Source organism: Thamnophis sirtalis, unplaced genomic scaffold (assembly GCF_051295495.1).
Source record: "Thamnophis sirtalis isolate CommonGarterSnake01/CBP01778 unplaced genomic scaffold, rThaSir2_p1.2 scaffold_4, whole genome shotgun sequence".
Lineage (NCBI taxonomy): Eukaryota > Metazoa > Chordata > Lepidosauria > Squamata > Natricidae > Thamnophis > Thamnophis sirtalis.
Genome location: NW_028261384.1, coordinates 54,469,395 through 54,496,313, shown reverse-complemented (window position 1 = coordinate 54,496,313; position 26,919 = coordinate 54,469,395). Strand labels below are relative to the sequence as shown.

Genomic DNA, 26,919 nt, shown 5'->3' with positions numbered 1-26,919 from the left:
AGAGCAGCCACATAGAAGGCCCTCCCCCGGGGAGTTGCCAGCCGACATCGGCTGGCAGATGGGATTTGGAGGAGGCCTAGTCTGTGGGATCTAATAGGTCTTTGGGAGGTAATTGGCAGGAGGCGGTCTCTCAAGTACCCAGATCCGATACCATGTAGGGCTTTAAAAGTAAGCACCTTGAAGTGTTTCCGGAGACCAATGGGCAGCCAGTGCAGCTCGCGGAGGATAGATGTGACGTGGGTGTACCGAGGTGCACCCACAATCGCTCATGCGGCTGTGTTCTGGACAAGCTGAAGTCTTCAAACACTCTTCAAGGTCAGCCCCATGTAGAGCGTGTTACAGTAATCCAGTCTTGAGGTCACGAGGGCGTGAGTGACTATCTGAAGGGCCTCCTGGTCCAGATAGGGTCGCAATTGGTGCACCAGGCGAACCTGGGCAAAGGTCCCCCTGGTCACAGCCGACAGATGGTGTTCTAAAGTCAGCTGCGGATCCAGGAGGACTCCCAAATTGCGAACCCTCTCTGAAGGGCGTATAATTTCACCCCCCAGGCTGAGAGATGGAATAGCTGGACCATCTTTGGGAGGGAGCATCAATAGCCACTCGGTCTTGTTGGGATTGAGTGCAAGCTTGTTCGTTCCCATCCAGACCCTAACAGCCTCCAGGCACTGGCACATCACTTTTACCGCTTCACTGAGTTGGCACGGGGCAGACAGATACAACTGTGTATCATCTGCATATTGGTGATATTCAATCCCATGTCGGCGTATGATCTCACCCAGCGGCTTCATGTAGATGTTAAATAGGAGGGGGGACAGGACAGAACCCTGCGGCACCCCATAATTGAGGGGCCTAGGGGTCGACCTCTGTCCTCCGACCAACATCGACTGTGACCTGTCCGAGAGGTAGGAGGAGAACCACCAAAGAACGGTGCCCCCCACTCCCACCTCCCGCAACCGTCGCAGAAGGATACGATGGTCGATGGTATTGAAGGCCGCTGAGAGGTCAAGGAGCACTAAGATAGAGGAGTGACCCCTATCCCAGGCTCTCCAGAGATCATCGATCAGTGCGATCAAAACAGTTTCCATGCTGTAGCCAGGCCTGAATCCAGACTGAAAGGAGTCCAGATAATTGGTTTCATCCAAGGACCACTGGAATTGAAAGGCCACCACTTTCTCAACAACCTTCCCTACGAAGGGGAGGTTGGAGACTGGACGATAGTTACGCAAGATGGCTGGATCCAGCAAAGGTTTCTTCAGGAGGGGTCTCACCACTGCATCCTTTAAGAGGAGCAGAAAGGATCCTTCCCGGAGAGAGGTGTTAATTATAATTTGGATCCAGCCACGTGTCACCTCCCTGCTGGTCGAGACCAGCCAGGAGGGGTATGGGTCCAGTATACAAGTGGAGGAACTCACCGCTCCCATGGCCTTGTCCACTTCCTCAGGAGTGACAAGTTGAAACTTGCTCCATAAGCTCCAATCAAGATCTTCCCCCGGTACCTCGGCTGGTACCGTGCAATTGGAGTCCAGATCTGTCCGAATCCGAGCGACTTTGTCCGTTAGAAACTGAACAAATTCCTCAGCTCTACCTTGTAAAGGGTCATCCACGTCCCTCCCTTTCAAGAGGGAACGGGTTATTCTAAACAAGGTGGCTGGGCGCGATTCAGCGGACGCAATAAGAGCGGCAAAATGCGCACATTTCACCGCCTGTATTACCACGAGATAGGCTCTGATATGGGCTCTCATCAGTGCTCGGTCTGACTCAGAGTTACTGGCCCTCCAGCGGCGCTCTTGGCGTCTCTTTTGGCGCTTCATCTCCCGGAGTTCCTCGGTGAACCAAGGAGCCCTCTTGGATCCGCTACCTCGAAGAGGCCGCAAAGGCACAATCTGGTTTAGAGCCCCCACCGCCGCTGTATTCCAAGCAGCGACTAAGGACTCCACTGGACTGTGGACGAGGGCATCAGGTATTTCTCCAAGCGCCGTCTGAAATCCCATAGGGTCCATCAGGCGCCTGGAGCGGAACCACCTAATCGGTTCCTCCTCCCTACAGTGGGGGATTGGTTTCTGAAAGTCAAGCCTCAGTAGGAAGTGATCAGACCATGAAAAGGGCAAGATCTTAATACCCCTCAAATCTAGATCACGTCTCCACTGCTCCGAGAGGAATACGAGGTCGAGTGTGTGACCTGCTAAGTGAGTCGAACCCCGGATTACTTGGGTCAAGTCCATGGCCATTATGGAAGCCATGAACTCCTGCACCCTGTCAGAGTGTTCACCGAGCGAAGGCAGGTTGAAATCCCCCAGCACCATAAGCCTGGGGAATTCAACCACCAGCTCGGCTACTGACTCGAGGAGTGAGGGGAGGGCTGTTGTAACGCTGTTGAGAGGAAGGTACGTTAACAACAAGCCCACTTGACCCGCAAACAGTCCTTTGGGGGCAACATCCAAAGCCACTCAGTCTTATCGGGATTGAGCACAAGTTTGTTTGCTCCCATCCAGACCCTAACAGCCTCCAGACATCGGCACATCATGTCCACCGCGTCACTGAGCTGACAAGGGGCAGAGAGATATAATTGAGTATCATCAGCATATTGATGATACTTTACCCCGTGCTGTCGCATGATCTCACCCAGCAGCTTCATGTAGATGTTAAATAGGAGGGGGGACAGGACAGAACCCTGCGGCACGTCACACTTGAGGGGCCTAGGGGTCGACCTCTGCCCCCCGACCAACACTGACTGCGACCTGTCAGAAAGGTAAGAGGAGAACCACCGTAATACGGTGCCTCTCACTCCCACCTCCCCCAGGCGTCGCAGAAGGATACCATGGTCGATGGTATCGAAAGCCGCTGAGAGGTCAAGAAGCACCAGGATAGAGGAATGTCCTGTATCCCTAGCCCGCCAGAGATCATCGGTCAGGGCGACCAAAGCAGTTTCCGTGCTGTATCCGGGAAAACTATCAATGAGAGAGTACTGAAACCAAGAAGAACTTTATTAATAAATTTGGAATTGGAAAAACCTAAAACTTAAAAAAAGGAAGAAGAAAAATTGGGATATAGTCTTTGAACTTTTGATTCAACTACTGACAAGATTTGACAAATCAGTGATCTGATTACATAAAGGAACAATAAAAGCCACCTACTGGAGAGAGGAGACACAATATTATCTTGAAACAAAGAAATAGAAGAAAGGTGTGGTCTGTCTTTTTGGTTCCACCACAAAACCGCGGTAGACTAAAGCGCGCTCGACGAAAGCGCGTACCTGACGTCATCACAGCGCGACAAAAACATCACGCTGTGAGCGGTAAAGTTAAAATTAACGCGAAAACCTTACCCTAACCCCCCCAAACCTAACCCTAAACCTAACCCTAACTCTAACCCTTAACCTAACCCTAAACCTAACCCTTAACCTAACGCTAACCCTTAACCTAACCCTAAACCTAACCCTAACGCTTAACGTAACCCTAACCCTAACCCTTAACCTAACCCTAAAGCTAAACCTAAACCTAACCCTTCCCTTTACGTGAATCGGCTTGCTTTAAAAGCGCTTTTTAAAGCGCCCTTTTTTCTCCGCGGTCGTATTTGTTGCACTGCTGATGACGTCAGGTACGCGCTTTAATCGGGCGCGCTTTAGTGGACCGCGGTTTTGTCGTGCCATGGTCTTTTTACTTGACTTTATTTTGTTTACACTGGAAGAAAATATTCAACTTTTGAATTTTGGAAAAGGATTGGATTATCTTGGGATCTGATATCAAAGAGAAAAACTAAGAAAAAGGACTAAATTAATTGTTCTAAAATATACAAATATTAAAAGTGTATTAAATTTGATCGTGGAGGATGGAATGTTAGAGGAGTTGTTGGAAATGTTAAAAAGTGCATGAGCAACATTAAAAGGTAACAAAGAGGTAGAAAAGGAACCAGAAAAACTGTTGATAGTGGAAATAGGGGAACAGACAAGCAGTGTAAATGCACAAGGAATTAACAAGGTGGAAATGGAAAATAAAACTCAATGGGTAAAGGCACAAAGAGAGCAGAGAGGAAAAAAGGGAAACGACATCCGAAAAAGAAATTAGCCAAAAATAGAGAGAGAAATAAAGGGAGATGAGAAAGAGAAACTTGGGAGGGAGACACTCAAAAAATCTATTGAAAAGTGAGAGGGAAAATACAGAAGAAAATATATAAGATACATAAAAAGAAGAAGAAAAGAAAAGAAATTTAGAAATAGGAGAGTAGTAGAATGATATGATTCAGTAAAATAAATATTGTTAACAAGATCAAATTATTTTTTAATTAGAATGTGTGGGAATTATATTAAGAACCTTAAAGCTGTTAAATATGTTATGTTGATTATATAAAACTTGAAATTTGAAACTTGAAGATTCATATTGTTAATGGAAAATAGATGAAAAGAAATGATAAATTGTTTATATTTAAAGGGAAAGAAAAATTATATTGTTTGTACTTGTTAAAAACTAGAAATTGGAAAATAGAAGAAAAGTAAGAGCTAAAATTGGAAATAATGGAAATATAATGTAAAATGAATTATAACTTTTGGTGGGAATGTTAAAGGGGGAATTCGTACAACATTCTGTTCACAAATTTTTTTTTATTGTGTAACAAAACTAAATAAAAAACTTTTTAAAAAGGCATTCAGATAAAAGCCCTAGTTTAAAAATCAAGATATTCTATGAGAATATACAGAATAGTTCCAGAATAGTTATAAATACTTCATTTATAAACTGTATAAAGCTGAAATATTATGAACCGCATAATAATATTTTGATGGAAAATCAAATTTTTGATACATGTAAATACAGAAACTTTCAAACTATTCTGCATGAGTAATCTATTGGCTTTAATTGTATACAAGATTTTAAAAGTTATGATAATGAGTCATCCACAAAGCAATTAAACATTAGTTTTACATAGATGAGAGGAAAGGAAAAGAGATGAAAAATGCATAAAGCCTAATAAAAAATATGATTTGGGAAAATTATATTAAAGCCACCTTATTATCCTTCTCATATTGGGCAGAAACAAGTTTTACAAAGTTACCATGCAGAACAAAGTTGGAAACTAAATACTATCATAGAAAACACCCTGATCCTTAAAAATGTCATCCCAGATACAAAGGAAGCTTCCTAAATACTGAATAATAATAATTCCAGTGGAGCCAAGGTGGCGCAGTGGTTAAATGCAGCACTGCAAGCTACTGCTAGATCAGCAGTTCAGCGGTTCAAATCCCACCGGCTCAGGGTTGACTCAGCCTTCCATCCTTCTGAGGTGGGTAAAATGAGGACCCAGATTGTTGGGGGCAATATGCTGACTCTCTGTAAACCGCTTAGAGAGGGCTGAAAGCCCTATGAAGCGGTATATAAGTCTACTGCTATTGCTAAAAAAATGGAGTAGCATCAAGGCAATCTATCTATCTAATAGATGTATCTAATCTATTTAATAGATGTAGCATCTTAAAATGATCCCAAGGGTCTGAGTAATGAAAGATATGTTACTTCTGTACCAGAATAGCATTTGTCTTGTAATTGATTCCAATAGGAATCCAAAATCTACACCCTGTGCTATTTGTAACTTCAGAAATTTGAAGTTTTTAGGAAAAAGATAGCAATTGTGTACTATAGCATAGGCAAGAAAATCAATGGTAAAAAAAGTAAATTTTTCAGTAGCAGAATTTTGTCCCAGAAAAACATTTCTGGAACTTAGATTATATTTTTTCTCCATGTTGTGTGAGTATAGTTGTATTATAAAACTATAACACACAACACGATCTACATACCATGTAGTGATGTTGAATATTTTTGCAGCTACTTTTATAATCTGCATCATTATTGCTGCCATTACTGTAATTTGCGTTTGCCTTCTGGTTCTCCTTCTAGATAGAGCACCTGAGACTGGGGTATTTGATTAAACTCTCAGTGCTTCAGTCTTATAATCAAACAAATGAATGTAATGGGAAAAGCTTAGTATTTTATTTGTTCTACTGGTATAAGTTTGATTAAACTAGTAAAACAAAGAAATACAATTTAATTGGAGTATGTTTATTATAAAATATTGCTTGGAAAATATCAGATATGTCTTAAATTGTGCTAGGGGTTCAACTGCCCCCTGGTCTTCTGTAAAAGTCCTATTTGACTTTGTTCAATAGGATCAGGTAATTTAAGTCCTCTCCTAAACCCCCCCTCTTTTTCAATTGGTTCAAGTGATAACCTACCTGGTTGAAGATAGTTCTGCTTAGATTTATTTAACCAGGCTAATTAGTTTTTTCTGTCTAATATTTAAAATCTGCCTCACTTTTTTTTAATATACTCCCCAGCAGAGTAAGAAAAACAGATTGTTTTGCCTTAGTTTTTAATTTAAAGGGTCATATGGAAAATCTCAACCATATTAGATCATTTTTTCCAATCTTTTACTTTTTATTCCTTATGATGATGAGTATTACTATATATTTTCTTCCTTTTTGGTATTTGGCTGTAAACTAAGTTTAAACTTACCCTGGGAGAGAGGATGAATATTCCAATTGTATCAAAGGCACTGGTGAAATTCAATTTTTTTTTACTACCAGTTCTGTGGGAGTGGCTTGTTGGGCATGGCAGGCGAAGGATACTGCAAAATCTCCATTCCCACCCCTCTCCTAGAGAAGGATATTGCAGAATCTTCATTCCCACATCACTCCTGGGGGAAGAATATTGCAAAATCTCCATTCCCACCCCACTCTGGGGCCAGCCAGAGATGGTATTTACCAGTTCTCTGAACTACTCAAAATATCCGCTACCGGTTCTCCAGAACCTGTCAGAACCTGCTGAAATTCACCCCTGATCAAGGGTCCTGTAGGATCTCCCCTATAATCCAGGTACGCCTTTTAGATATCTGCGAACAAATGTAAACAAGAGTGGCAAAAGACAAGAATGATAAATTTTCAAGTGATTTAGTATTTTGATTAATGGTTTAATCCAGTTGTATAAAGCATTATACTGGGTATAGAACAATTCTCAAAGTGGTATGCATAGTTTTCACTTTAAAAATACAAAGCACATAAAATATAATGATGTAAAATATTTAATTTAAAATTATGTAACAGAAGATGAAGCATGATGAGAGATGGAGAGATAAAATTCACACACACACATATACTACACACAGACACACAGACACACAAACACACACATAGATACACAAACTGTATAACTGTATATATACTATATATACTATATATATATATATACACACACACATACATACATACATACACACACACACACACAAATAAACAGACAAAACGTAGACATACACTACGTTTACATGATACTGTACAAACAAGAACTTCCTGTTCTTTCTAATAGCAATTTCAAATGATACAATTCTCCTCATGTTATTTCCCATTCTAGTATATTCCATTTGCATTTCACCATCTTTAACCCTTTTATTTTACTCATCTATCTGCTATATTGAGTGATTACCTCTAATAAATTTTAACTCGTGTGTGTGTGTGTGTGTGTGTGTGTGTGTGTGTGTGTGTGTGTATATATATATATATATATATATATATATATATATATATATATATATATATATATATATATATATATATATATATATATACACACACACACACACACACACACACACACACACACACATAATTATGGCAGTGAGGATTGCCTTCGCTCAGAAATGGAAAAATAAATTAATACCAAACGAAAATGCAATAATAAGAAAGGTTATGGATTGTGCCGAAATGGACAAATTAACAAAAGAAATCCAGGGAAAAGAAGAAACAGAATATTACCAGATATGGGGAAAATGGTATAGGTGGATGGGGGAAAGAAACAAGGATCAATGAAAGAAGACAATGAAGTCCAAATCTATACAATCTATACATAGATATAGTTCTTGTGTGTGTGTGTGTGTGTGTGTGTGTGTGTGTGTGTGTGTGTGTGTGTGTATGTATGTATGTATGTGTATATATATATACACATACATACATACACACACACACACACACACAAAAAAAAACTATATCTATGTATAGATTGTATAGATTTGGACTTCATTGACTTCTTTCATTGATCCTTGTTTCTTTCCCCCATCCACCTATACCATTTTCCCCATATCTGGTAATATTCTGTTTCTTCTTTTCCCTGGATTTCTTTTGTTAATTTGTCCATTTCGGCACAATCCATAACCTTTCTTATTATTGCATTTTCGTTTGGTATTAATTTATTTTTCCATTTCTGAGCGAAGGCAATCCTCACTGCCATAATTATGTGTAAAATTAAATACTGGATTTCTTTTTTATATTTCGCAGTCATTAGTCCTAGTAGAAAAACTTCTGGTTTCCAATCTATTTTGACTCCTATTAACTCTAGCAATTTTTTAATCTTTTCCAATACTTTTTAGCCTCTTCACACATCCACCATACGTGATAATATGTTCCGTGTGTTGACGCACATTTCCAACATTTTGGGGAGGTATTTGCTGAGATTTTTGCTAACCTTACTGGTGCCAGGTGCCATCTGTAAAACATTTTGTACTGGTTTTCCTTGTATGCAAACTTTTTCCCATTTACCTAATTCAATATTGTAGCCAAAGTTCTGTGCCCATTTTACCATTTGTTCTTTCACAATTTCTTCTTCCATTTTATATTTCAGAAGAAATGTATATATTCTCCCTATCATCTTTCTTCCTGAGCTTTGAATTATTTTATTTAATTCATGTGGTTCCATTTCGATGCCGTATAATTTAGTATCATTATTGTGTTTAGTTTTGATTTGCAAGTAGGTTAAAAAATTGCGTATTTATTTATTTTTCATGACTTCTACCTCTCCATTAGAAACTATGGCTGACATAAAGATCTTAATTTCTCATTTGTTCTCTTAGGGAATGCTATTTTATACAATATTGATTGTGTTTTTTCATGGCCAAAGAGTTTTATAGCATAACCTAGAATGAAAAGAAAATATGAAATATTCAATTTGATACAGAAATATTATTTCCATTATTTCTGTTCTATATATCATTTCAATTACTTTGATTTTAACTATTGGCACTTTAAAATGTCCATTGGTTTTAATGGTTGTTATAGTGTGAATTGGTGGATTGATAGGTTTCTTTGCTTTCTTGTAAGCTGCCTAGGTATTTTACTGGAATGGCTGGTAAAACATACATACATACATACATACATACATACACACACACACACACACACACACACACAGAGAGAGAGAGAGAGAGAGAGAGAGAATGGAAGCAGTGAGCTTCCTCCCATATTTGGGCATACCAGGGGTTGTGACACTAATTACATACCTCTTTCCCTGGCTCAGCTGATAATAGGAGGAGAGCCTGTGGCTTAGTGGTTAACACATCTGCCTAATGTGTAATACAGCCCAGGTTCGAATCCCAGTAAGAGTATGGCTAGCTGATGAGAGCTAAATAGCTTGAAATAGATCTATACTAGTCTCCCTTTATTTATTTATCAGCACAAATACAGCACACAGACACACAGAGACAGACACACAGAAACAGAAACACACACACACACACACACATATATATATATGTGTGTGTGTGTGTGTGTATATATATATATATATATAATATATATATATATATATATATATATATATATATATATATATATATATATATATATATATATATATATATATATATATATATATATATTATAATAAATAATCTATAAGAAATTATACTTCTATAATATAAGAAACAATCTTTATGTTCAATTTTGGAAAATGCAGCACATTATAAAGAAATTGGTTTCATAACCAATAGTTGGTTTGAAAATGTAGCACAAAATAGATCTGTTGCACAATAAACTTGACATTTTCTTTTTTTTAAAGTTTTTTATTGTTTTAATTAAACAACAAACACAAAAAAGAATCATCCTTCATTACGTCTTGTAGAAAGCATGTCAATTGGTTACAAATACATTTCGTGCGTTTCTTCCATAATCATTACATATACTTCATTCATATTGAATTGTACATTTTAAATCAAAAATCTTTATATATTTTACTATCAATGTAGCACAATTCTCATTTAACTACAATTATTTAAACATGCTTTTATCTGAAATCATTTGTATATAAAGACACAACCATCTACTGGCATTAATTCGCAATTTCAAAAACCTCCAATAATATTACATCTTTATAACATATTCTGAAACAAAAACAATTAATAAGATATCTAAGCATTCCCCCCACTTTTTCCCCCAACTCACTATTTAAAGCTTATATCCAATTCGCTTTTACCAATACAACACATGAATATATCATTAAACATTATCCATTTACATTTCCTTGTTATTATTGTAATTAACTAAAAATTATTTACAATTTATATCACCTCTCTTCTCATCAGGCCCAAATGAAATTATACTTTTATAGCAAGATCTAAACAAGAATTTATTAATAAAATTTATAGGTCTTCTCCCTAGGTCCCAATTTACAATTTATATCCAAATTATTTTTACTAATTAAGGTTATCATTTCATTGTTATTATCATAGTTAATTATATGTAAATGAATGAACATTTAATAACAATCTAAAACAATCTACAAAATACTAACATTACTACTTATTAATCACCAAAAATATCCATTAACATTTCCTTGTTATTGTGGTTAACAAAAAAAAATATTTACTATTTATATTACATCTCCTCTCATCAGACCCAAAGAAATTATACCTTTATAACAAGATCTAAAAAAAAAATTATTAATAAAATTTATAGGTCTTTTCGCCAAGTCCCAATTTACAATTTATAACCAAGTTACTTATACTAGTTAAGGTTATCATTTCATTATTGTTGTCATAGTTAATTATATGTTAATGAATAGACATTTAATAACAATCTAAAACAATCTACAAAATACTGAAATTCCTACTTATTAATCACCAAAAATTAACTAACTTTTCATCATCAACTTTCATTATCAACCTGTATCTTTCCAGTGGCAGAACAATCTTATCTCTCTTGCCAGTTGTTGTGTCAATTCTCTTTTCAGCTCCTTTATAAAGTTTTTATAAACTTCTCTCTGCACTTTATTGCTTAAAAGATCTCTCAAATAATCTCTTTGCCCTTTAATTGTTATTAAAATTAGCTTGTCTTTGGTTGTCAGGCTTATTTCTGAAAAGGTTTCTCTTCTTAACTCCATCATTATCACCCTTTTTTTCCTCCTGTATCTTGAAATCTGGGATAAAGCTCCAAATTGTCAAATTGACTTTTCCATCCTCCCTTCTTTCCACTTTCACCCATATTTGCTCCATTAAAAAGTTCATTTATTGTCTTGTCTTTATCTTCTATATTTTCATTCTCTTCTTTAATTTTTGGGACTCCAACCTCATCATCTTTTGCTGTGAGAAACAATAGTCTATCCAACCTCTTCTCAAATCTCCCAAATCCTTCCAAAATATTTTGAATTCCAGCCAGGATATTTCAAAATTTTAAGGTTTCCTCATCTGCATATTGATCCATTTTTCCAAAAAACAGGAGAGAAAAAGAAAAAAGGAGTCTGATAGCCACTGCCACTCTAACCTTCCAAGCCTCTTGTGTGTGTGTGTGTATAGGTATAGGTATAGGTATAGGTATATGTAAAGTTGACAAGCACAAGTTCTTTTGTACTCTTCAAAAGAGAAGGGTTCTATCTTTTTCTTTCCTTTTCCTTCCCTTGCCAAAATATTTTCCAAAAGCACCTGCAAAAAGTAAATCATGCCCTTGGCTCTTTATCAGGTTTTGTAAGAAAGTTGCAAACCCTTCAGTTACAAAGTCAATAAGATCAAAGAGGAATGAACAAAGGATACATTGTTTAAAAAAAGTACACCAGACTCTGACTTCCGAGTGGCAGATTCCACTTTTTCATACTTGTCTCAAGCTTATGGAAAACAGAGATCTCTGATTGTCTTTGGTGGAATTTAATAACAAAAGGTAGGAAGAATTTGTTAAAATAAAAAAGAGTGTTTTAAATCAAGCCAAAAAATAAGGTGACAAAAAATAGAGGGGGAAAAAATCAATCACTTCACTTCACTTCAAGCGGAAAAACAGGAAACATTACTTTATGGTCACTTCAATCCACAAAATGTCATTACAAGAAAAAACAAGAACTTTCCAAGGCAGTCCAATAAGAATTAAATTCGCCACTTTATTCTTTTTACTTAAAGGACTAATTTATCTTTTAAAAAAAGTTTCTTTGGGCAATCTTTCTCAAAATAGAAAAAAAAACCTCACCTGATGGACTCACTTTCACTTCCTTCCTTCCAGAGCCGTCTCCGACTTCGTCAGCCTAGAGGCTGCTTGTTTGCCACCAGCTTGAAGCACTTCCCTTGGGTCAGTCAGAGACTTTGTGATGTCCCTGAGACCAGCAAGGCTTTGTCTTCCTGTTCACCATCTCTATGGGACGGTTTAGGTCCAACTGGACCGTCCAGTGGCAAAAGTGTCAACGGCGGTCTCAGACTATCGAGACCGCACGTTGTATTGTCTCAACGTTGGCTCCTCCACTCTCCAAACTTGTTTGACATTTTCAATTTCCAGGTTTTGACATTGATTGTCATAGGACATGAGGCCATGAAAGTACAGGGAGTCCTCAACCTACAACCACAATTGAGCCCAAAATTTCTGTTGTTACGTTATTTTTCCTCACTTTACAAGCTTTCTTGCCATAGCTGTTAAGTGAATCACTGCAGTTGTTTGTAACACAGTTGTTAAGTAAATCTGATTTCCCTTGATTTTGCTTGTCAAAAAGTTATAAAGATGATCACATGACTCCAGGACACTGCAACTATCATAAATACATTGCCAAGTGGCTGAATACTTACTGTGATGATTTAATACAAATTAAGGCAGACAGCAAGGAGCTTGAACCAGTCTTGTCTTTACTCCGCCGTAGCCATCTTCCAACTACTTCTTGTCCCCAGATCATGACTAGAAATGTTAACTGTTTCCTAACATGTATAAAGAACTGTACATAACAGTTGAACTTAAGATATAACATAAAGCATACACATCATTGCATCTTCCCTCTTAAATATAAAAATCTAACATGATACAAAGTCTTTCCATATTTTTGGTTTAATAGCTCGACCATAGCGAGAGAAAGTAACCATTGTCTCATCAGCAGTGGGATTGCTGTCAAGTTGAGAGTCACTCCCAGCATTGTCACATGCTGATACGCTTACATTATCTTGGTGTCCTCGGTAGACTGTATATCCGTGTTCAGGTGTTTTGTGCCATCATGTGTTTGCGCTTCATTTTCCTTGTTATTTGCTTCTCTGATGAAGTATCAATGGCAGTGTCTGGATGAAGATGATGCCTGTTTCTTCTCAGTTGCTGTCCACACTTGGTTTCAACTACATATGATTTTGGTGATTTGGCTTTTCTGACAATTCGAGCAGGTTCCCATGTTCTCCCAGTGACTCTGTGTCTCACAGTTTGCCCAGCACACAGTGGATGAAGAGACTTCATAGATTTATCAAAATACAGTTTTTGCTTTCTCATGTTTATGTTCCTCTGAGCTGTTACCCGCTCATGTACGATGGAACCAGGCTGAAATTTATGTGATGCAATAGGCACTGTGGTCCTCAGTGTTCTCCCCATTAGCAGCTGTGCCAGTGAACATAAACCCTCAATGGGTGTTGCACGATAGTTTAACAGGACTAAGTACACATTCTGCCCTGATGATTGTGCTTTCTGTATGGATTTGGCTATGCCAACATACTTCTCTGTTAGACCATTGGCCTGTGGATGATAAGGGCATGTGGGTTTGTTCCTGATTCCCCATTCACGCAGGAAGCACTAGAATTCAGCACATGAGAATTGTGGCCCATTGTCAGAAACAAGTTCTTCACACACTCCATGTCTTGAAAGTATTGTCTTAAAAGCCCATATGACAGTTGATGATTTTAGACTTCCTAGCTGCACTCGTTCAAAGTATTTGCTGTAGTAGTCTACTACCATCAGGTAATGGATGTCTTCAAAATGAAAAATATCTGTAGCCAGTCTCTGCCACTTCTGTGAAGGAGCATTCCACAGTATAAGGGGTTCTTTCGCATTGTTTTTTTTTTTAATGTCTGGCAATTATCACACTTCTTCACAAGTGTCTCAATATCAGAGTCCAAATTAGGCCAATAAACCACCTCCCGTGCTCTGCGCTTACACGGAGTAATGCCCAAATGTCCCTGGTGAATTTGTTCCATTACTTCTGCCTGCTGTGACTTAGGAATAAGAATACGGTCACCCATTAATATGATATCCTCATGAATAGATAGTTCATCTTTCACAGGCTAGAATTCCTGCAGCTCAGGACACAGCTTCTTGCATTTTTCTGGCCAGCCATTGCACATGACATAAGTTAGTTTCGCTAGTACTTTATCCTGTTTGGTGTCTTGTCTTATCTTCTCCAGCCGTACGTCTGATATTGGCATGCTCACTAGTACTGTATGTACCTGCTCTTCCAATTCAGGTTTATCCCTGGCTTCATGTCCTTCTGGAAACACCCTTGACAGACTATCTGCCATTGGAATTTCCTTTCCAGGCTTATACGTCACTGTGAGATCATGCTGTTGTAATTTCATAATCATTCGCTGCAAGCATGGAGGTGTAGAAGCTAGCAGTTTTTGTAGTATTTACTCCAATGGGTTGTGGTCGGTTTCCACGACTATTGGGCGACCATATATGTATTGGTGAAATTTCTCACATCCATTCACAATAGCCAGCATCTCTTTCTCAATTTGAGCATAATTGGCTCGTGTCGTGGTGTGTGCATGTGAAGCATATGCCACAGGGCATCCTTGTTGAGTCAGCACAGCACCTAACCCAAACTGGGATGCATCCACTTGAAGTACAGTGTCAGCATTTGCATCAAAATATTTCAGTATTGGCCCTGGATGTTTAGTGATCAGCTTCTTCACTTTGTCAAAAGTCTTTTCCATGTTTGCATTCCAACACCAAATAGCATCCTTCTGAAGCAATGCATGTAGTGGTGCTGTCTGTTGAGCGAGGCCCTGAGAGAATTTGGATAGATAGTTGAAAATGCCCAGTGATGTCTCCATCTCCTTTCTGGAGGTTGGGGCCTTCATGTTAAGAACTGCTATAATCTTATTTGGATCAGGCTTCAAGCCCTCTTTGGTTAGTAGGTGTCCAAAATATGTCACTTCTTCTACACCAATTTGCATTTTGTTTGGATGGAGTTTAAGATTTTTCTCACAACATCGATTGAGCAAAGCAGTAAGGTTTCTGTCATGCTCTATTCGATCCTTTCTATAGACCAACAAATCATCAACTATTACTTCAACACCCTGTAGAACAGCAATCAGTTCGTGTGATTTCTTTTGAAATATTTCCTGTGCAGACGTTATGTTGAAAGGTACTCTTGGGAAGCACCATCGACCCGCAGGGGAGTTGAAAGTGGTGAGTAACTGCTGGCTTCATCAAGACGCAATTGCCAGTTACCAGACTGGGCATCTAGTACACTGAACACTGTTGCTCCTACTAGCTTGTATGCTATGTTCTCCATGGTGGAGAGGTTTGTAGTGTTCTCTCATTATCACTTTGTTCAAATCCCGTCAGTCAATGCATATTGAATTGCACCTGTGTTCTTCTTCTCCAACACCACAACCATAGAACTGACCCATTCCGATGGTTCAGTCACCTTCTTTACTACTCCCAGCTTCTCCATCCTAGTGAGTTCCTGTCTAACTTTATCCACAAGAGTTAGAGGTATTTTCCTTGGGGCATGAATGACAGGCGGTCCACCCTCTTTTATATGTATGTGGCTTATATCTGGAAGGCACTCCAGGCCCTTGAGTAGATCACAGTACTCACGTTTAATGTCAGCCTCTGTCAGACCTCTATGCCCACCATCCAGTCATTATGATCTTCACAAGTCCAATCTCTTTACTTGTTTTGAGACCTAATATGGCTGAGGCTTGCATTTCTATCACAAACAATTGTAAAACTTGTTCAGACATTATTTTTATAACGCATGTTTCCACCATATCCACAAGCTGCTTCTCTGTTACTTGTCCCAGTGCCATAGGTGCCTTTTGTTCCTTTGTGTGCCCTTTCTTGACCATATCTACTGCTTTGATTTTCTATAGCATTGATCTGGTGCTGTGTTCCTTCCAGTATCTGCATATCCTTTCTTGACATTTCATATGCTCTGGCAATCCATATGGCTTTCTCAAAATTTAAGTCTTCCTCCTGCAGCAGTTTTTCCTGAACTTCCTTAAACTTACTGCCCATCAGAATACGGTGTTTAATCATATCTCCAGCATCATGAATAGCACAGTCTGTCTTTGGCAAGCAAGCACTGCTGGGTAACCCATTCATCCACAGATTCACCTCCACACTGGTTTCTCTCATAAAACAGTTTTCCCTGCACTGTGGAGTTTTTCCTTGGGTTGCAGTATGCTTCAGACTTTGCAAACTGTACCTCTGTTTTCTTTTTGTCCTCTGCAGTGATCTCTCCACTTGCTTGCCAGGCTCTGCACACATCTCATCCTTTCGATCCCACACATATCAGAAAGTCTGCTGCTTTCTGCTGATCAGTCCACTTGTCTGCATCAGGTCCTGCATACACAAGCTCCCTCCACTTTGACCAGTTTTCAGATATGTTCCCTGACTCCAAATCCAGGGAAGGGATGTTCTTTGTGTTGCTGTTTGCTGCCATGCCTCTTCTCACCCCACTCCTGGTACCATGTGATGATTTAATACAAATAAAGGCAGACAACAAGGAGCTTGAACCAGAGGCTTGTCTTTACTCAGCAGCAGCTATCTTCCAACTACTTCCTGTCCCCAGATCACATGACTAGAAATGTTAACTGTTTCCTAACATGCATAAAGAACTGGGCATAACAATTGAACTTAAGATATAACAATAAAGCATACACATCATTACACTTATCATATGTCCATGGGGAATGCTACAATGGTCATAAGTGTGAAAAATGGTCGTAAGTCACTTTTTAAATGCTGTTATAACATCAAACTGTCACTAAATGAAATGTTGTAAGTCGAAAACTACCTATATAGATACAAGCATAAGAGGTATATGACTCTTTCTGGTTTTCTTTTCTAGGTGGCTATAGATTTTACAGCCTCAAATGGTGATCCTCGGAACAGCTGTTCTCTCCACTATATTCATCCATATCAACCAAATGAATACTTGAAGGCACTAGTTGCTGTTGGGGAAATCTGCCAAGACTATGACAGGTGAAAAATTACCATGTTCTTTCAGAATAGTTTCTAAATATCTGTCAACTAATGCTGATAAAGTTGATAGCTGGATATTGATAATTGTCGAGCAATGTTACTGCTTTTGATTTATTCTTGAGGCATTTTCTGGTGACTTCCATGTAATTAGCTTACTTCAAGGCATTGCTATTTGCATTATAATGATGCTACCTTTCAAAGAGGTGAATGAAACTATTGCTAGCCTTTAATTTTTCTACATACGCTTCCAAATGGGTTGCAACATATTTTTCATAATTTTACTATGACTGAGCACATTACTAATTTTCAAGAGCTAGCTACTTAAAAACATATAGAGTAAGTGATCTAAAATCTAGGTGATCTGAGCTAAAAAAGATGAGTTGAGAAAAACATTCAGTAAAATGAATGCTACAATGACATCATGCTTATCATGAAATGTATAACTAATGCAAATTACATCAGTCACATTTTTGCACAATGTCTTTGTGACTCATATGACATGACTTGCTCCCCTTTCTCTTTTTTTCCTTAGCATCCAATTGGAAATTCATTCTCTTGAGTACCAAGGAAAGCAAGAGTAAAGGGAGCAAGTCATATCATATGAGTCACAAAGACATTGTGCAAATGATGTGACTGAAGTAAATGGATGAATTTCCACTTGGAAACATGTTAAAATTGGTCTGTTAATTTTTAAAACTGCTATTTTCCTTCTTTCCAAATGCCCCAAATTATGATAAAATAATTGTGTAGGTATGCATCAGCATGTATGATTTCCAGTCTGAGGAAGAGTACAGCTTCCTGAAAGGTTTACAGATAGGGGACGTATTTATGCCAAGAATGTTGCAAAGCATCTTTTTGTCCTTGATTTTGAAAGGCTGCATAGTTTTACCATTTATTATACCTGTGTTGAATTCCTGCTTAAGACCAGTCTGTGGTCTTCTCTCATAATATAACAGAACTGGGATTTTACCTAATATTTATTAAGGCTGTGCAACATTGCAGATTCATTTGTCAACAGCGCTTTGGAATAAGTGGCAGCCTTAAAGAAACAACACCTGTGATATCTTAAAGGAGCCATGACTGCTATTATTCACACTGAAGACAGATATTCAGTTTCAGCTTCTATTTTTAGAGACTGAATGATCTCTAGTAAAGTGAAGGCATAGGGATGCAGTGGCTCAGTGGCTAAGACTCTGAGCTTGTAGCTCAGAAGGCCAGCAGTTCAGCGGTTCGAATCCCTAGCGCTGTATAACAGGGTGAGCTCCAGTTACATGTCTCAGCTTCTGCCAACCTAGCAGTTTGAAAGCACGTTATTGTATACCAGGACCCTTGGGTAGCCAGAAGAACTGAGGCGGAGACGGGAATAAAGGCTAACAAGTTTATTCCCTAACAAGTACAGGCTAACATTCAGAACCGGCTTCAGACAGGAACGTACGCCGCTCACTTGGACAGCTCCCTTTTTATACTGGAGCTGTCAAACGACTAGCCAATCGGCTGTCGAGTACTTCCTGCTTAAACAACTTTATTTTAGCGCATGCTCAGAACGTGACACACGTAAAAAATGCAAGTTGAAAAATAGGGATCACTTTGGTGGGAAGATAACAGTGCTCCATGCGCATTCAACATTGAGTCATGGCAGCCGCATGACCACGGAGACATCTTCGGATAGCGCTAGATCTTTGGCTTAGAAACCGAGATGAGGACCACCACTAGAACTGGACACAACTAGCACACATGTGCGGGGGGGGGGGGCTTTACCTTTACATAAAGGTTTTAGACGGATTTATGCACAAGATGATTATTTGGGTTTGATATTTATTACCCTGTAGATCAGAAGGTCCAAAATGCAAACAACCAATTTGTATTAATAGACTATTGGCCTTCTAACAAATCTTTACCAATTTCCTTATCAGCTGTGAAGTTTCTGGATATTCATAAACATTTTAAATGCTGACATGTAAAGTATATATTTTAATCTATCGCAAAACATGGGCAATCAATATAGCTAAGGATACCCAGGATGTCTCTGTTCCTAAATAACAAGTAAATGCAGATATTGAATCCTGGTTTACCATTTTATGGGACTTAAGATACACTATTTCTTATATTCAATCCCATATTTATTCCTTGCTTTATATTCATGAGTAAAAATGTGTTGATGTATTTTGTGATTAGCTTGCACATTTGACTCATTTAATAAGGGTGGTTGGCATTCCTTTGTCAACAGTGCTACTCTTACTGTTAATCAGATATGTTTATGGATATAATATTTGTTATAATTAATTTTTTAGTTAATTCATTAGAAATACTTTTTAGAAGTTTCTGTTAGGGCAAGTATATTCCTCATGTTCATTAATTACCTCTTTTGTAGGTAGCATATTTGTGTTTTCTATTTTCACATACTTAATGCTCAATTATAAGCATACATTTCCTGCTAGTCAGCAAGTTCAGCTTCCCAAAGGCATTAAACAGCCATCTGTTTTATTTTTTAAAGACAAAACTAACAGAGCAGTGATTAAAGTAGGCCCGTATATTTTAATTTCTTTTTTTTAAAGAGCAATATTTATTTTAAAATAATGTTATCATGTAGCAATTATGTCATCTTACCTTAGGGCTTCTAGAGACATACAAATTGTGTAAAATTAAGCAATCAACCTCTATACTTGACATGTTTATTTAATCTATCAATCAATTTATATAGCTGCCTAATCACATGCAATTCAGAGCAGCATGTAAGATAAAAACTAATATGACAATAGCTTCTAAAAAATGAAAACCCCAAGAAAGAAACAAAAATCTTTAAACATTCTTGCATATAAGACAACCAAAATCATCAAAATGAGCATAATACCCCATCCCCAACCAATTCCTGGGGGAAAAGGCAGGTGTTAAGAGCTTCTTATAGCACTGACAACTTTAAAAATCAGCATTTATTCAAGAGGTTGCAACAGTAGGATAATTAGCATGAAATTAATTGCCAGTTCACTTTCTGATACAGATAGAGATAAATATGAATATGGATACAGGTACGGATATTATTATAGATATAAAGGTTATTACAAGCTAGCACAGATTCCCAAAACCTACTGTCAATATATAGTAGAATAGCATGTACTTTACTGTATACATGTATATTGCTATAAATGCTGCTAAAAATACAAAATCTTTTGTTGCTGTTAAATGGTGAAGAGAAGCAGTAGTATAAACTTATTTTACTAAAAATATTATGGTTGCAATTTAACACACACTTGGAGTGAAATATTTTTTCAAGTAAATTGCAAATTAATCAAATTCAGCATAATCATATCATCAAATGCAAGCTAACAGGCCAAGGATTTTTGCCTTCAAATACAAATCGCTTAGCTTGAAGGGTATATTATTAGATGATATCTAGTCAATTGACATGAAAAGCTCTGGTTAGTATTGGAAGTGACTGAATTCTAGGATTGCTAAATGAAGTGGAAAATAAAGAAAAGCTGCCATTATGGCTTACTAATTATCAAAGAAGAGGCAAGAATCTAGCTATCTCATATAGAAAAAAAATATATTTGCAAGCTGAGGTAGGTGAAACCTAGGTAATTGGTATGTAGTGGGTCCTTTCTCTTTCATAACTTTTTTCTGCCTTGTAATTTATTTATGAATTTGGTGGAGTAGGAAAAATTAAATGAGATCAGTATAACAAAGATCAATAATCCTTGTCTATCTTAATTTCAGTGATAAAATGTTCCCAGTGTATGGCTTTGGAGCCAGGATACCTCCTGACTATAAAGTAGGTGAACAGGTGAAGCTTCCTCGTTTTCTTGATGTCTCTAGCATAATGTATAAGTTACTGGAGAGGGAAGCAATGGCGTGAATGTCAGGAGGGAATAAAGAGGCGAGGCCAAAGCAATTTTAGATTCATCTGCATGATTTACAGCTGGGGGGGGGGGCTCTGCTCAAATAGCATCATGTTATGCATAATTCTGAATTTCAAACCAATGAAGATAATTTTAAGACCTTTAAGGCTTTCCGCATGAGAAAGTTTCCCATACCATTCAATTTCTCCTCCTGTTGTGACAAGGTTTATTTTTAGCATACAGTACAGTTGATATTTTGGATCAGAACTTTAGAAGGCTGGAATTAAAATAACATTTGAGAATAATTTTGTTTTGTTAAGGTTTCTGAACAAAGATGACCATGTTTTATGATTAAGGAAAGAGTGCCAAGTAGCACAGATGAAAAGGAAGATGGATGTCATATTAAGCAAATTAACAGGACCCCTAGAGATAATCTTTGGGACAAGTGGATATAAATGGCTTCAATTAAAAAAATATACTGTGGATAACTGAGTACATTTGGGCGGAGGATAATATGCAGTATATCAGTACACCCCCTCACATTTTGTAAACATTTAAGTATATCTTTTCATGTGGCAACAGTGAAGAAATGACACTTGGCTACAATGTAAAGTAGTGAGTATACAGTATAATAATGTAAATTTGTTGTCCCCTCAAAAGAACACAACACACAGCCATTAATGTCTAAACTGTATGTGTAGTTCCAGACACCCATTCAGGATTACCAAAGTTTGTATGATATCTCACATGCTTCCAAATAAATTAGTGAATTCCAAACCATTTTTATTTTATTTTATTTTATTATGTCAGCCCAGGTCAGATTGCAGAAAGGTGTTGCTCAGCAATATGTCATCTTCCATTAATTTTTAATTGAAAAGAATCTTGTGAATAAATAAAGACTACAGACTTCATAGATGGTAAACCCTACAAAATAGGCCAGACCACAGAAATTACTCTATAGGAAGACTACAAATGTATTTTATTTAGATAAGCTATAACAGTGATGGCTAATCTTTTTCCCGGTGTGTGCCAAAAGTGGGGGGAGCGCAGGGGAGTCATTTGTGGGTGTGCCCACACCAATAATTCTATGCATGCGACCCCTGCCCTCCCCCAACCTTTGGTGCATGGTGGACCCATTTTTCACCTTCCCCAGGCTCCAGAAGCTTTCTAGGAGCCTGGGAAGAGCAAAAATGGCCTCCTCCACCCCCCTGGAGGCCCTTCCCTGAAGCCTCCAGAGGGCAAAAATGGCCCTATGAGCAACCTGGAAGTTCAGGAACTTCAACCCGGATGGAAGTCTCTGGAGGGCGAAAAATGGCCGAAAATGAAGGCCAAAGTCAGCTGGCCAGCGCACGCATGCATGCTGGAGCAGACAGGGCAGTGCCTTGCGTGCCCTAACAAACGGCTCCACGTGCCACCTGTGGCACATGTGCCATAGGTTCGCCATCACGGAGCTACAGTAATAGAATTTTCCATATCTTCCCTTCCTTCTCTTTTATTCCTCAGGCAATATAGGAAAATTAATCTGAATCTTTTTCTAATACTTCCCATCTGTGGGACTAACATGTGCTTTACTACCTGTTGCTATCTTAAAGGCTTCATGATTCCTACATCAACAGCAGAGAGCATGTCTTAGCTATATAATCCATCACATTATATACCTTTGTATTAAAGTATTTAAATTATCTGTATCAATGATTCTCAGCCTTTTCTTTACTATGGACCACTTTTAATATCTTTTGTGGTCACGGACCATGGCCATGGACCTCAAGACTTAACTCAAGATTTAAATTCTTCAAGCTTTTGTGGACTCCCAGTGATGACATTCTTCCCCCCCCTCGGGGGGGGGGGGAGGACACCCACCATTGACCTGTGGAACATTAGATTAAAAAGGTGCATTTCTTTAATGAGTGTTTAGAAGAGCATTCTACTTTCTGGGGTATAACTATTACTTATTGGACAAAGTTAATATAGCTTATGTTTTGACCTAGTCTAAATTTAAAAAAAAACAGGGAAGAGATATATTTATTTATTTATTCATTGCTACATAATCATAAAATATTTCCCATTAGTATAATAAAAAATGAACATAACCTTTAAAAAAGGTTAAAATCTCTGAAAACAGCCAGGAATAAAAATGGCCCACCTGATTATGCTCTTCAGAAAAACTCTGTTTCAAACAATTTTCCAAATTATATAACAGCCTGATTTCAGAAAGGACATGAAATAGTTCTGGGCCATGGTTCTCCTTCACTTTTCTAAATCAGTAGCAACTTCTCCTAGATTGAAATTAATGGATTGGTCAATTCAATCTAAAGAGATTAGTTTTGGAGATTGTTTGCAGTTACTGAAAATTTGGGTGTAAGATTTATAGCAATTTTCAGGATAGTTTTATACACATTAATTCAAGTTTGCAGCAAAATACTTTCTTTGGTATAAATATTTTTCAAGTATTTTCCCCAATAAAATGCTTGTGCATTATTTTCATGTGTATATGTAGTTTTTTGCAATATATGCATACATATTTTTCTATAATTTACAGGCTTTAATATTACTATTATTATTAGAAACTGCAGTCCAGAATTTGAAGAATTGCAAATTTGAATGTAATTAAATTTTGAATCATATAATGGTTGGAAAATGCAAAATTAGATAAGTTCACATTTGAATATGAATTCACTGAATGTTTTCCCACTCTTGTTTCTTCGACTTTAGAAAATACTCTTGAATTGAATTGTGTAAATACTCTTCCTTAATGTACTACACAAAAGCTGCAACTTTGAAGCAACACAAATAAATTATTTGGAAAGCATTTGGTATTGCATCTCTAAAAGAAAATTATTTCGAATTCTCCAATTGCCAATGGGAAACAAGAATTATTTTTAGAGCAAAAATTAATCTAATTCTTGGGCGGGGTGGGGGGGTTGGCTTTATCCACAGGTATCTCATGATTTTGCAATCAACTTTAATGAAGATAATCCAGAATGTGCAGGTAACCAGCTTTTTTTCTCAGCAATCAACATAATACAGCTCTGCTGTTTAATGTATTTTTCATCAATTATTGAGCCAAACTGTTTGTTTCAATCTATATATCTGCATAGTACTGATTTCATATTCAGTGTCCTTTGTTTGCTTCTTAGAGCTCATACTTAGTGGAAGGGTGATGTGAGAAGTGTTAAATGTAATGTACTTCACACAGAGCTTCCCAGGACCAATGTCCAGCACTTCAGGTATAGCTGGGAATTATATCTCCCTGCAGAACTGGAAGTGATTGGACCTTCAATAATTGGACTCAGTATTAAGACAAATTCCTGTATAGGTATTACTTTCATATTCTTAAATGTGAATCATTCAGAGAATCCAGAAAAGATTACATATAACTATTAAATGAGAATAGAAATTCAACAATTTGTAGATTAATAGTTGACCTTAGGACTAATTTGTTGCTAAACTCTTATTTTAAATTGTTGTAGACCTACATTTTAATTATTTAGTTTATGGGAATTTGTTTATAATTGATTGCTTTACTAGATTGCTTTTCTAAAAAAAGATGATTTTTATATATAGCTCTCTTTGAGAAGAATGACAATGTCTATAGCAACAGCAGCAATGATCCATGACAAGTCTTTCTTATTCAAGATCTAGTTCTTATTCCAAGATTTCGTTTTTAAATTTCTTGATAAAATGCAGGTCTTTAGAAAGGCCATATAATGGCTTAGTCCAAAAGTACTAAGGACAGTGAGAGAAAATGTACCAGGTAATTTCCATCTAATAATTAATCTCTATAAACTTCTAAAATTATAACATTTTTCTGATGCTCACATTGTTAGCACAGGCTTTTATGGCATATAAAATAATCATATTTGCAAAGGGTTCTAATATGTGGGATGGTTAATATCTATAAAATGCACAGTTGAATGCTGACAGTAAGGAAGAGAGCTAGTTCATGAATTATGTATTACATGTCATAAATGAGGTCAGGTCAGTGGGGAGAGTCTCTTTCTTTCAACTATTTCAGAATCATGACTGGGAAGATGAAATAGGCTGTCTAGCTGATCACTTTCATGAATAGGATTACATGAATTGTTTAAAACAATTTCACTTGGAAGAAAACTTGGAGTCATGTCCACTTTCCCAAGGAATTTGCTCAGTTCTTGCTTTCATCCCAGTTTTTTCTTTAACTTGTCATTTTACAAGGGATTCAAGGGGTTGTGGAAGCATATCAGAATTGTCTCCCAAAGCTTCAGCTTTATGGACCAACCAACATAGCTCCCATCATCCAAAAGGTGGCTAAATCAGCATCAGAAGAAACAAACACTAAGGAAGCATCGGTAAGGATCACGGAAAATAAGAAACTACTTTATGAAACCATTCCTTCTGAGAGCATAAAATATCTGTTTAGATATACATTGACATACCTTAGCCCATTTTTGATGCTTCAGCATCTGGCCAGTACAAACATAAAAGCAGATAATTTCTCTCACTGTTTCAATTGGACCCATTCTATGTTTTTTATTCATGATGGTTTTCATTGTGAAAATGGTCATAAGTACCAATTTCCCAAAATGTCTAAAAAAAACTAAGTTAAGTTTTTAAGAGCCGTGGTGGTGCCAGAGGTGGGTTCCTACCGGTTTGGACCAGTTCAGCTAAGTAGGTAGTAACTTGGCCAGTCATGCCCCCGAAGTGGTTCTATTGGCAGTGTCTACAGCAGCACCATCTTGTTTTTTGCTTCTGTGCATGCATGTGTAGTGCACATCAAGCACATGTGCGCCTGAAGCTCATCCCTGAGCAAACTGGCAGTAACAGAAGCCAGAAATCACCCCTGGGTGGCGCAGTGGTTAGAATGCAATATTGAGGCTAATTCTGGAGTGTGGCAGTTCAATTCTCAACTGCTCAAGGTTGACTCAGCCTTCCATCCTTCCAAACTTGGTAAAATGAGATCCAGATTGCTGGGGGCAATATGCTGACTCTGTTAAACCACTTAGAGAGAGGGCTGTAAGGCACTGTGGAGTGGTATATAAGTCTATGTGCTATTGCTATTTTAAGCAATAAAATACTAATTATATTTTATCAAATTATTATAATTTAATACTAATTATAAAATATCTGCTTACCCATTCATGAATACAAATTATAGTTAAGTTAGCTATGTTTAGCTACAATTGAATGCATAATGTTGACATGCATCTTATGTCAGCCCTAACTATGTCACACTATGCTTTCTGTGTCACATGAAAGAGATATTCATGATATTATTGTGTGAGTAATTCAAAAACAGAATATCTTATTATACTATTTTATATTGCTGCTAATTTATGCACACAGTAATTGGTGCCAGATTTGCTACAGGTTTTGTGCAGTAATTCCATATATTTTCATTGTAAGTTAAGTTGTGAGAAAATTTGTGGAATTTTTTTTAATGTAGTAATTAAAGATAATTATTGTCACTCTTTATATGGCTCATAATTTCTCATAATGTATTAGAGTAAGAGGACTGGACAGACAGCAATTCATACATAGGTTGAGAAAATAGTGCCTTAGTACTAGCAAAGTCTTATAGTTGCCATCCAAATTTGGTACTGGTGCCATTAAACTAATTACTTTCAGAAATCTTCTGATTCTTTCTTTTGATTCTTTCTACTTTTTATCAGACACTTTCCTGATATTTACTGACTGAGAAAAATGCCTATTGAGTTATGGTAGGTTCACACAACATGCATACAATATACCATGATTTAGCAAATAGCTGCTGATTCAAACATCATGAGCCAAAGTCAGCTAAATCACAAAGGGGACTACCATATTATATGAGCCCTGCCTATATGAATGATTATATAACTCTTCCCAAAG

The 26,919-nt window shown here is 37.4% G+C and overlaps 1 protein-coding gene across 5 annotated transcripts in view; it reads left to right on the top strand.

Annotated features, from left to right (window-relative positions):
• Positions 1-26,919, top strand: part of CPNE4 (copine 4) — a 369,631-nt gene that overhangs the window by 337,055 nt on the left and 5,657 nt on the right. For all 5 annotated transcript variants that reach the window (XM_087712948.1, XM_087712945.1, XM_087712946.1 and 2 more), the window contains 4 exons: positions 17,103-17,236; positions 20,951-21,005; positions 24,010-24,061; positions 25,267-25,400. In XM_087712948.1, the coding sequence (XP_087569074.1) occupies positions 17,103-17,236; positions 20,951-21,005; positions 24,010-24,061; positions 25,267-25,400 (375 nt within the window). The remainder of the gene's footprint in view (positions 1-17,102; positions 17,237-20,950; positions 21,006-24,009; positions 24,062-25,266; positions 25,401-26,919) is intronic.